The following is a 12,500-nucleotide window of genomic DNA, read 5'->3' on the forward strand; positions in this document are numbered from 1 at the left end:
CATTCTCAGCTTTCTCGACGCTACTGTGCTGAATACAACTCTCTTTGATTCCATCTTCTGTAGAACCCACTCATTCGTTCTGTAATTTTTCCATGACACGTACATAGTAATCTGCGATAGCACCACCATTTCCGACAAAAGCTTACATTTCAATGCCATGAATTACACCCAATCGGTGGAGCAACGGTGATCTAACCCGGAGGTCGCGGATTCAATTCCCACCCTTGTCAGAGTTTTTTCCCGTTCTAGTGTATGGGGAAAAATTCATTACTAGGGCTAATACTCAGATGGATCGAGTGTCGTAAAACAAAAACCAAAGTAATTACTTTGGGCAATCAAAAAGGACGCAGAAAATCCAGTAAACCAATCAAAACTCGAAGTAATTGAACGTAGCCGACACAAAGCGCGGGAAAATGTGCACGCGAGAGCCACGACTGGTTTTGGTTTCACTTCTGATTGGTTGAAAAAGTGGCGCGAGAACATTGAACCAATCAATGAGTGAAGTAAATGCAAAACCAAAGCAATTCGCTAATTACTTTCGACACTCAATTGAAAACCGCTCTAAAATGACAGTCTATAATAGATATACCTCGCTTGTGGTGTTTGACATTCATTTGGTCTCACCTTGCTGTTTCAGATGGGGAGAGTGTCTTCCTAAAAAGCTGCTCCAAGAAGAACAAAGTCTACAATAGCGAAAAAGATATAGAGAACGTTATTTCTTAAACACTCTTAAATTAATTGCCTTTCCTTCAGTCAAATTCTTGAAAAGGCACTACGTAATATTCACTCCGAACAACCGGGAATTATCGGAGATGATTATATAACAATAACGCGAATTTCTATTTTGAGATGACTTAAGCTCCTTATTAGCGCCATGCTGGAATGCAACCCCATGGAGGATTGCATTGTAGCATATGCACAATATTGGATCATCGTTTTTTTTCGAGAATCTACCTGTCTACCTTTATTGCTGGGGGCTAGGACTTACCGCTGTTAGGTTTGCAGGCGGCTGGGGCAACTGAAGGAAAGATTCCCGGATGATTTCGATAGCGAACTGGCGGAATTCGCTGGCAAAAGTGAAGGAAAGTAAATAGTAAGAAAATAATCAAAACAGAGGACAGATAAAAGAAAGAAGAAAGGAGAAGGTAAATTTTGAAATACCTGCTCTCCGCAGACGGGCTGGGAGCACAGGAGCCTTTCAAAACAGCCTGTTGAAGTAAGACAAAGACAGGGTAACAGCACTTCAAGAATCTGACCCACCCACTTTACATTGCGCGCCCACATTACTTTAGTTGCCATTTCAGGGCCCCCGAAACTCGGAATTCTACGACTGTTCGAAGTAATTTGTTTCCATCGGGTATCAAGTGGGGTATATAATTCTGCTTTCCACGGGAAAATAAGCTGTGTTTATTAGAATTTCAGTTTCTAGTTTTATTTATGTATGGCTCTCTCGGAACATGTTATCGAGTGGAAACCGAATCGTTGTTCTTGGAATAGCAGCGAAGATTACCGCAATTAGGAATTCCTCGAGGAACAGAGGACGTTTTACGGCTGAAACAATCAGAATCAGTGAATTAACATTTCTGGAACATTCCCGGATAACAACAACAACAACGACAAAGGCGCGCAATGTAAAGTGGGTGGGTCAGATTATTTAATATGATCATACTAAAATAGCAAATCAATCCTTTTTTTCATTCTTAAAATTCTTACGATGAACGGGTTCTTGGTCGGGATACTTGAAGTTGCGGGAGCCGATTGTAACATCTGTGACAAAAACAAACAAACAAACAAATGAACAAACAGTGCAATTTTATCGATACGGTATTAACAAATGCTAAAATACATATCTGGTTGCTTCAGCGAAATATTGACACTGCACTTCCCGGACACAGAGACGGAGCGACACCTATTTAACATCCCAGTTAACTGAAGCAAGCGAGAAAATCCGCAAACGAGTGTGTATTTCGTACTTTCTAAAGATGAAACTTCCTTTTAAGGTGAAACTGTTAATGATGATCGAAACGATTGTTGTGATGCTGTTGATAACGATAATGATGATGATGATGATTCATGGCGTTGGACGATATGCTTTACTGACAGCTCCAGTTGAGGGAGTCGAAAAAGATCCGAGTCGAACCTAAGACTTGCCGAATATTAATTCGGATGCTCTACCACTGAGCAATAGGAGGCTAGTCTCCCCGAGCCAAAATCGAAAAGCAAATCTCTTCCACAAGCGATTTATTCAGGAGACAAAATTTGAAGAATCCGGAGCCCATGGCAACAAAAAGTGCGGCTGAAAGGCTAAACAGAAAATTTAACACAAACCCCTCGGTTAGAATAAAATGAAGAATTTTCGAGCTGGGATAACCCCACGTTCCGCACGACGATGAAACATCCATTAAATGCAATCTCACTAAGTAGGAAACATTTTAACTGACTAGTCGTAACAAAAAACTTAACTGATTAGAGTGTAATGTGAAGTGCTAAGTTTCTACCCCATATGAACCATGTGAGCGTTAGCCCTACTACTGTGAGCGTTACTCATGCCAACGTTTGCAAAAACGTAATCCTTCCCTGTACTTGTACATGTTCATTGCCGTGACTTTAAAGGGGCACTGTCATGGGCTGCGCATGCTCGAGTTTGTTTGCTCTTGAGCCCAAGGACAATTCTAGCCGCCATCATGGATTCACGCGTGAGTAACTTATATTCGCCGGAGTTTCTCCTTTGTCCACCATGGCCCTCCCCAGTGGACACCATTTTGAATTTGTCGATTCAACTTGAAAAAAAGTTAACCTAACACTTTTCAAGTTTTCACAAGACGCTAGCGCATGAACTTCTCGTGACAGTTTCCCTCTAACATCTTCAGTTCCCACCTCCTGCTCCCGTCTGACCTTGTAGCTCAGTCGGTAGAGCAGCGGTGATCTAACCCGAAGGTAGCAGGTTCAATTCCCACCCTGGTCAGAGTTTTTCTGTCCTTGTGTGGGCCCATTTCCTTAAGTAGGGCTAACACTCACATGGTTCATGTGGTGTAGAAACTTAGTACTTCACATTACACTCTAATCCGTTAAGTCTGTTCAAATATAAGTGCTACACAGCCAACGTTTGCAAAAACGTAATCCTTCCCTGTATTCGTAACAAAGTTTCGTTGACTTTCACTGACAGAATCAGTGTTGATACCAAGAGGGGTGTTGTGAGTAAGATTGTCTACGTCAAGGTCAGCGTAGGATATCTCTGTCTGAGTTACAGCATGGTGCTGAACTTTTTTACCGAGGTAAGATGATCGCGGGTTTCTTCCTAGTAGGACACTGAATATATTAGGGCGCGTTCGATTGACCCTATTCCGGAATAAGAATACGAAGAGTGATGATTAAAACGGTATGTTTGGCGCGTTTCGAAGCAGCAAGGATAATAAAAATATGTTCAAAATAGCATTTTAGCAGATGTTTGACAATTTGAATGTGAATCTCCGGAAAAACGAAGGATTTCTAAGTGATATTCCATGTATTCCTATTCCGGTCAATCGAACGCACCCTTAGAAAGAAGCGTTGAAACAAAAGTGCATTGTACCTGATTAAAAGGACGGAAATACGTCGTAAACACTTGCTTGATCTTTCGCCGAATAAATTCGTCTCGTTTAAAGTCCAGGCACGCCAGACCCTGTAGAAACTGTACACAAAACAAGTCAGTGGCAACGTTTTTTTCTTTGAGACTATTCTTGGGAATGGACGCCTACTCATGTTAGTCAATTTGGAAAAGAAAAAAATGGTTCAGTGGTTTCTGAAGGAACTGTGGTTAATCAAGACGAAATTTGGTTTTATCTCACGAGTTTACAAAGGTCAGGAGCTGGTGACTAGGAGCGTACAACAGGCTCTTTGCATGACCTTGTCACGTGACCTTGTCAATCATAAAAAAAATGGTCGTTGGTACAAAATAGATGCCAGAAATGGAAAGAGCGTGATGAAATTAGTAAGTTTGTCAATTTTGAGGCCACTGACATTTACGTGAGAGATTTTAGAGTGATTTTAATGCTAAAAAATTTACTGAGATTTATATGAAAAACAGCTACTGAATGGCAAAGCTTTGCCATCCAGCAGCCACACAATTCTCTTAAATTTTTCAAACTTTCAAAGCGCTCTAAAATCACGCACTTAAAAGTCAGTGGCCTAAAACTTGACGTTCTTACTAATTTCATCACGCTCTTTCCATTTTAGGCATCTATTTTGTACCACGTGAGGTCATACAAAAGGCCTACTTCATTGTATTTGTTGAACGGCATTTTTACAGACCGAGTTATTTTTAGATTAATTTTCCCCTGAAACCCTTGTCTATTGGCTTTGGTCATGAAAGGATAACCGTCGAAACGTCAGCTGTCGAATCATTGTTACGGTGGTTAATTTACCTTCGGTATAATTACATAGGTGATTAATGAAAATTCTCTGCGCTGATTGGTTGTACTTGAGGTGATTATTACGGGATAATCACCTAAGCAGTTTTTTGTTCAAAACGACCGCAAGCCGTTTCGTCGAGGTCACAGACGAAGAAATTAATTGTTTTAAAGAAAATGCATATTTTTCAAATAATCACCTATACGTAATTATACTAAAACAATTATTGACCTCAGGCGAGGTGAATATCGGTGAATAAAAACCTCGACTTCACAGATATTCACCTCGCCTTCGGCGAATAATTGTTAAGTATCAAATCATATTGAAAAGAAATACCCTGAAAAGATCGAACGCTAATCGCCACGGAGTCTCAAAAGAAATTGCTGTGTGGATTCTTGGTGTAGTTCAGTGAAATGGGCAGGCGCCTGACATTAGAGCGGTTTTCAATTGAGTGTCGAAAGTAATTAGCGAATTGCTTTGGTTTATGATTACTTCACTCAGTGATTGGTTGAAAGTTCTCACGCCACTTTTTCAACCAATCAGAAGTGAAACCAAAAACCTATCGTTGCTCGCGCGTGCACATTTTCCCGCGTTTTGTGTCGGCTACGTGTAATTATTTCGAGTTTTCATTGGTTTACTGGATTGTCTGCGTCCTTTTTGATTGGATAAAGTAATTACTTTGGTTTTGGTTTTACGACACTCGATTGAAACTCGCTCTATTCGTGCGATTAAACTACAATAACTAATACTAATAATCAGTAATGACGTTGATGATATGATGATGATGATGACGATGATTAGAGTGATGTGATTGGCTCGCTACCCAAGCCAAAAACAAAAGACTAATTGAAACAATGACTTAGACTTAAAAACAGTACAAGCTGCCTATAATACCAAATAATAGAAGGCAACGGGACCCACTACACTACCGGATGATTAAGCGGCAATGCAGACAGCACGTAATGCTGCAGCACTTGAATAGCACTCACAATCGAGTTTCGCTGTTTCCCACCGTTTTCTGCACTAGCTTGCAATGATTACTCATCATGCAACTTGGTTGCGTTATTCCTTCCCTAGAGACGGTACCCTGCGGGTTATATTACCTGATGGAGGTGGGTTTTAATGCACTGCATGACGAGCGGGGCCACTGGTTTCTTGCTGTTAGGCAAGGGAAGAGCAAATTGATCCAACAGCCGTGGAAAAAGACAGCGTGGCTGGGTCTACAGATTTAAAAATACAGCACTATGAGGGCGATACGACATTTCCTCGGCCTAGAACTAAAAATCGGACGTTTGTGGAGATAATGGTAACGTCAGTTGTTGTGGTGCTGTGTTTAATTTGAAGATCACATCAAGAACATTGGTGTCCAGGTAAGATTGGAGGTATTATAGACTGACGCAGCACTGCTTGGAACGACAAGTAAGGTTGCTTCGAAAAGTTATGTCCCTCTAAGGATATACGGGAGAAACCCTTGAGATCATGGAAACTTGTTGCTGTGTGCTTTCGTAGGTCATATCGCACAAACTACATAAAGTCTACGACTACGAATGACACTAATAACAGTGACAATGACAGCGACCAAAAAAAAAATATAACAGAGCTCACTTCCCGGAGAATTACATTGAGAAGAAACAGGACCGCCGTTTGTATGGCATGGCTTCACGGCAAGCAGGTGTCTGGCATTACCTGCTCAAAATTGATTAAGATTGTTCTCTCCCCCCCGTCCCCCCCCCCCCCCCCCCACCATCTCCCTGAACAGAAAATATCTCAGTGCATTTCCAACAAACAAATACACGAAACTCCTTTGATTCTCTTTTTTTCCATCACAAAACCTCCTCACCTTGCTGTAAATAATTTTATAGCAGTCCTTTGCCAGTAGTCCAGCAACGTGATACGCCAACCTAAAGATCAATTAAGACTGGCTAATAAGTGCGACTTAAAGGCAAATGAAAGTGCAAAAGGCAAGGAAACGGCGTTCACACGTATAACGCAAACGCAAGGAAGGTGACTGTGGTGATTGTATTGTGGGTTGCCTGTGTAACCTACGCTACTGGGGAAATACAAAATGGCGGATTGAAAACATGTACGTCTTTCTTTCCTTTGTATAATTCACCCGCATAGAGGTACAGTCTGGAGTATACACAGTACAGTGAGATACCCGGGCAAAGTCACACAAGTCTTTTTTCCATGATTGAGAACCAGGCTAGCGCTATTTTGCGTTCAACTTTCACTGTGATTACATGAAACATGTGTCATTACCATGCGTGAGCCAGGTTCACGCGTACGAAAATTTCAAGCCCAAGAACAAATGGGTAGAAGTGCACGAAAATGGAAAACACAATTCTAGGTCGACGCTTTCCCGCTTCGCTGAGTGCGAGCCGCGTTGCGCAGATAGTCTACACGTAAGTTCAAAATCTCCAAATAAAAAAAAAATTGCATTTTTAACTCCGCTAACGTAATTGATTAATTTAGTTCTCTACCTTAAAAGATCTGGAGGTCCTGCCTTTTTGAGCGCGGGATCGACGTACTTCATGACGTCACCAAGATATTTTTGCACCTTTTCCCGAAACTGGATTGACTCCTCAAACTTGGTCTGTGAGAATTAAAAGAACAATCGCATGTCTAAAAGACATTGAGTTGGGAGGACTTAATGTAATTCTTGACGCTCGAAAGACCTGGGGACAAATAAGTTGGAAATTTTACACTGATGCCACGATAGAGAGGCTTGCGTTTTGTCACGTGATCTTGATGACGACGGAAGCTCTTGGTGAGAAATTGTCGCCATTCTACGTTAGTCAGTCCCACTGTGGACTTCTTTTTTTGTTGGAAGACTGGTCCTTAGAGCTCTAGTGCCACTGCGCTAGATCGGGAACAAGTCTCCGTGTGTGATGGTGTTTTTCCCACCATTTCTCGCTGTTTTAGAGGGTGTAAGTATGACATAACTCTTAACACATTCCTGAATAATGTTATTTTAAATGCTCGTTTTAGTGTGGCAAGAATCATTAATTTTCCTCACCAAAAGGGAAAAATGGCGGCCCAGCGCAACAATAAAAAGCTGAAGTGAAGTATCAGTGCTCTCCCCAGTTCCAAATCCAGCCTGCAAAATTATAAATACGTTGGAAGAAAGATCAAAGTCAAAAAAACAACATTCAGAATTAAGCAGGTTTGTTATCACAAATTCCAAAGAAAAGGAGCACGGATAATTGTAACTCTATTAAAGAGCCGATTGATTTTAACAGCAGTGCGGCACTAAAATAGCTGAACCGAAAGTGAAGTGCTTAAAGAGGCTATGTCACGCAAAGTGATGTAATTTCATGACACATTGTAATAACCACTTAAAATGCTACTTTGATAAAAAAAAATTCACTTCCCTTTTACCTTCAGATTTTGAAAGCGTGCTTGCTTGACACCTGACTGGCAAAATTGGAGCTTCGAATTATATCAAAAGGCTGTTTGCTTTGAGTGCAAGTTTTCGATTTCACGGTCCGCCATTACTCACGTTCAAGGCTGACCGATTGGACCTCAGAGAGTTGGATCAAGGATAAGATAACGTCAAAGACTCACTGGCTTAAAATTGCAGCGTGTAAATGCAGCTTATTATACATGCAAAACAAGAGTTTAAAAGTCTGAAAGCTCGAAACTCCTGTGCTGCATATTAATTTAAGCGCGTGCACACGCATTGCATTTTTAAACTAGTGCGTCTTTGAGGTCATCTTATCCTCGATCCAGCTCTGTCAAGATTTTTAAACTTAGTAACGGCGGACCATTAAATAGGAAAATTCTAGTCAAAATATACACGTGTCTTTTTGAAATGTAGGCTTAAAACTTCGATCACTTAGTCTTCAGTTAACATAGTTTTGAAATAGAAAAAAGTAGAATTGAAATTTGGCCATAGTAGCACTTTAAAACTGTTGAACAACGTAAAAGAAATACAGCGAAAGGAAAGAGAAGCATGGATGGACACAAATGGACAAGATTGAAACGAACTGCATTTAGGTAATCTTGAAAAGAGTCGGCCCGACGTTTTTCAAGTTTGCGGCAAATCGTCTGGATAAAGGTCGTTTTTGCTCAGAACCATTTTGTTTGTGACGTAACGATAATTTTATCAGTAAAGGAATTCCACATTACCATTTTCGAGTTTTAAACTCGTGATAAACTAAAGATTTCCCCTAAACACCCTACAATAACTACAGCACTAACTGAGGACATAGCAAATCATTTAAGGTAATTCCTTAGTATTGCATTGCGCATCCCTACTGCGCACGATTTTCGCGTCATTAGCGCGCGCACATGAGCACGTGCGCATACAAAACGTAAGAGATTTCGCTCAAACTAAACCCGATAGCGAAATAAATGCTCCTTTTCTCTCAAACGAGCACGGTGACCCCCGATTTTTTTTTTCAGGTATTTGCTAAGAACAGTCTAATAAAGAACATATTTGAAGAAGAAAAAAAGTTTCATAGTAGAACATGAATTTTTTTTGGAAAACAGTTCCGTACTGGGTATATTTTACCGAAGGCGAGGACTTCAAGCTAACCACGGAACTGTCCCAAAAAGTGCACTATTCCCACAACCAGGGAATCAAAGACGGCGTAAATGAAGCAATACTGCTTATGTAAATAAAAGAAGCTTTATTTTCAAAATAAAATTTTGTGTCTCTGAAGAAACCAAGACTTAGTTCTGTAGAAGGTGATTCGAATTTTTAACGCGAAAACAGTAAAAATACCCCATTTTAGGAGCCTGCTGACGCGTAAACAAGCTCGGTGACCCCATTTTTTTATTGCATTTTTTAACGTTCATATCATGAATGTTAATTATGCCAAGTTTCCAAAAAAGTTTGATAGTAGAACAATTTCAAGGGAATTACCTTAAAATCAAATGTTGGTTGACGAGAAAATGGGAAAAAAAAAAGAACAAGAAGGAAGAGTTCCGAACAGGAGGGAACTAATAAGAAGTCATATTGGGTTTTCTTTCACGAATGCGATCTCTTCGCTCCCCTATTAAATAGCATTCAGCCTGTAGTACCTGATGCCTTAATATCGCTTTCATCTCAGGCAGCTTAGCAACGGCTCTGTTGAAAGAACAAAAAGACAGCAAATCGTCAAATCCAATTCCCTTAAACCTTCATGATAAGTACAGTAAGGTTCCAGTACATGGTAAATGGTCCAACTTCTTGCCTTTATTTTGTTTTTGTAGGCACATTCAAAAAGGGCCTTCAGGCTAATACAGGCTGGCAAAATACGTACTATCAGGTTTGTCACCATCAGCGTCAGAAAAGTGTCCATTTTTAAACCAGGTTTCGCGGAAAAATAAACAATAGACTAAATCGGAAAACTCAATGTTGCACTCAATTCAAATCTCCCGGGGTTAACATTCTTTATGTCGACACTTTTCCCCGGCCTTGATATAAAATATTGCTAATTAGAGCAAGCCGTGCACTTTGCAAGTGGTCGCACTAAGTTTGCTGAGACATGGAAACCTCAAAAAAGACAACTACAAATATGTTGGCGTTATTCGGCCACCAACGTGGCTATTTATTATATCCTCAACGAAATCAATAAAAACCGCAGTAAATTAAAGCCATGTTCAGCAAAGGTGGGGCGAGAAAAAACGCCTACACCTAAGAATGAAAGAAAGGAAATAGAAGGACGGAGCAAGGGTAGGGAGGGAGGGAAAAATCTTGATGATCCAAGTTTAGTCCGTGAAGGAACAGCTAAGAGGGCCAGTCACGAAGATTGCAATCCCTTAACTAGACCTATCCTTACTCCGCCCTTATCTATGATTGGCTCATTTTTCTGGCTGAATGCATCTATTGACCCGAGGAGGTCAAAGTCGACGACATAAATAGCATCATTCCTTACAGTAATAATGCCCCTTTTGTGTATTGTATTTGCGTTATAATCTAGAATTCACATTTAAATGGCGTGGAAATACGTGGAACAAAAGGTTTTATTCCCAAAGGATTTGTATTAGGTACAACATTGGGTTAGCCGATTTTGTCTATCTCTTTTTTTCCCGCAAAACTTGGTTTAAAAATAGACAATTTTCTGACGCTGAGGGGGACTACACCAATTTGAGTAAATCTCACTGCTGCGCGATGGACTCTTGTTAGCAAAGGCATCTGCCCCGAAACTCTATGCCCTATTCTTCACGAAAAATGTATGGTTTTCCTTAACGTTCACCAGGGTTAACATCAAGGGTTCTAAGATGCGGCCTACGGTTTTAAGTACCTATTGGAGGAGGCTTGAGAGTCCTTTTCAGATTCGTCAGATTCGCCAACATGGCTAACCACCATGTATTGAAGTAATTTACATACATTTGGCGATTTGACAAGAATTTGCCATATTTGCCAAAATCGTCAATTTCGCCAACATGACTGGCCACCATCTATTGAACTAATTTACATAAATTTGGCAATTTGACAAAATTTCGCCACAATCGACATATTTGCCAAAATGGTCAAATTGTTGCCGATATTTTGTTATTTTGACAATTTTGTTATTGTATCGTTTCTGGACATAAGTGCTTATCAGAGGTTTGAGAGTCTAACCATTTGCCAATGTTACAAACTAAGGCACCACTTTCTCTGCAGTGACGTCAACATCCTTAGTGCTATCAAGATGTTCAAACAACTGACCCAACCAGTCGAGCCCCAGCTAAACAATCAAGCATTTTCGCCCAACTCCCTGCTTGCTTAATTAACACGATGTGGCGCCGTGGTACCTTTTGCGCAGCTTTTAAGAACTGAAGGTAAGGAGGGTGGTACCTTGAGAGTTCAGTAAGACCGTCATGAGAGGGTGGAAGCTGAACCAGACATCTGAACCAAACATGAATAACAGATTCTTCCAAATGTTCCGCTTCAATGGCAGTGAATGCATCTGATGAAGGTAAGATATGGCCCAGGAATCGACAGCAAAAGCTGAAGGAGATAACATGAACCAAATAACACTATTTGCATTTTAAAAGGAGACAATAACAGGGTAGACTTTCATGTACCGGACTAATTAAAATGGCGCAAGACAAAACAATCATTGTTAGTACAATTACAAGGCGATTATTGAAAATTCTCTGCGCTCATTGGTTGCAATTGAGGTGATTATCACGCGATAATCACCTAAGCGGTTTTTGCAAAATAGCCGCAAGCCGTTTTGTCAAGGTAATAAATGAAGAAATTAATTGTTTTAACGGAAATGCATATTTTTCAAATAGTCACCTATGTAATAGGCCATTTCCGTGTTCATGTCTGCCTCCTCTTCAAAGCGAATCTAAATCATATGTAAAGTACAACTAATAACCATCACAAAAACTTCGCACTTAAACTCGCTTTGAAGAGGAGGCAGACATGAACTCGGAAATGGTCTATTATACTAAAACAATTATTCACCTCAGGCCTTCGGCGAATGCTTATTAATTATTCCACTTAGGAATTTCTGAACAACTATTTTCATATTTGTGACCATCCACGGGAAAACCAACAAAAAGGTGATGACACGGGCACGCGTGCATGACACGGCACGCTGAGCGTGAAATACAACACGCCATATACGCATATTTAATGAGTAGCACAATAGATGTCACGGTGGCTTTTGTTGTGCACACTGAGACACTCCAAACCTTTTGTTTAGCGTGGCGTGTTGCGTGTCAGATGCGTGCCAAAACAGGCACCGTAAAATTGCAAAAGTAATGCAAACGAAATTCGTCGAAATTCGTCCTTTGTTCTCGCGAATTTTCCACGAAAAGTCATCGAATTTTCGAACGATTTTTGGTAGGGTTTGAAGCGAAAAATTCACGATCTTTCTCGAAAATTCGAGATAGCGAAATTCGAAGTAGCGAATTTTTGAGGTAACCAAACGAAAATTCGAGATAACAAAATTTGAAGCAGCGAATTTTTGTGACATGAGTCGGCGGCCGCCATCAACAACATCGCTGAACAAGCGTATGTACGCGTAAATAAACGCGTTAAGGTTAGCGTAAATAAAGTCGTATCGAAAATAGATTCAGTGATCCGATACTTTAATCGGCTATTTCCAACGAAAAAAAAAAAGAGTGCCTCACACAACAAAAATTGCGATTGCTTCACGAACAAGAGTTTGTTGTAGAGCTTACACATT

The 12,500-nt window shown here is 40.4% G+C and overlaps 1 protein-coding gene across 1 annotated transcript in view; it reads right to left on the bottom strand.

Annotated features, from left to right (window-relative positions):
- Nucleotides 1–12,500, bottom strand: part of LOC137996785 (protein MMS22-like) — a 73,831-nt gene that overhangs the window by 7,482 nt on the left and 53,849 nt on the right. Inside the window, exons 24-34 of the mRNA XM_068842368.1 lie at nucleotides 11,156–11,308; nucleotides 9,415–9,460; nucleotides 7,406–7,486; nucleotides 6,870–6,982; nucleotides 6,230–6,290; nucleotides 5,493–5,609; nucleotides 3,572–3,670; nucleotides 1,714–1,767; nucleotides 1,162–1,208; nucleotides 989–1,067; nucleotides 625–683 (exon numbers count right to left, since the gene is read on the bottom strand). Coding sequence (XP_068698469.1) covers nucleotides 625–683; nucleotides 989–1,067; nucleotides 1,162–1,208; nucleotides 1,714–1,767; nucleotides 3,572–3,670; nucleotides 5,493–5,609; nucleotides 6,230–6,290; nucleotides 6,870–6,982; nucleotides 7,406–7,486; nucleotides 9,415–9,460; nucleotides 11,156–11,308 — 909 coding nt within the window. The remainder of the gene's footprint in view (nucleotides 1–624; nucleotides 684–988; nucleotides 1,068–1,161; nucleotides 1,209–1,713; nucleotides 1,768–3,571; nucleotides 3,671–5,492; nucleotides 5,610–6,229; nucleotides 6,291–6,869; nucleotides 6,983–7,405; nucleotides 7,487–9,414; nucleotides 9,461–11,155; nucleotides 11,309–12,500) is intronic.

This window comes from Montipora foliosa, chromosome 3 (genome assembly GCF_036669935.1).
Source record: "Montipora foliosa isolate CH-2021 chromosome 3, ASM3666993v2, whole genome shotgun sequence".
Classification (NCBI taxonomy): Eukaryota; Metazoa; Cnidaria; class Anthozoa; order Scleractinia; family Acroporidae; genus Montipora; species Montipora foliosa.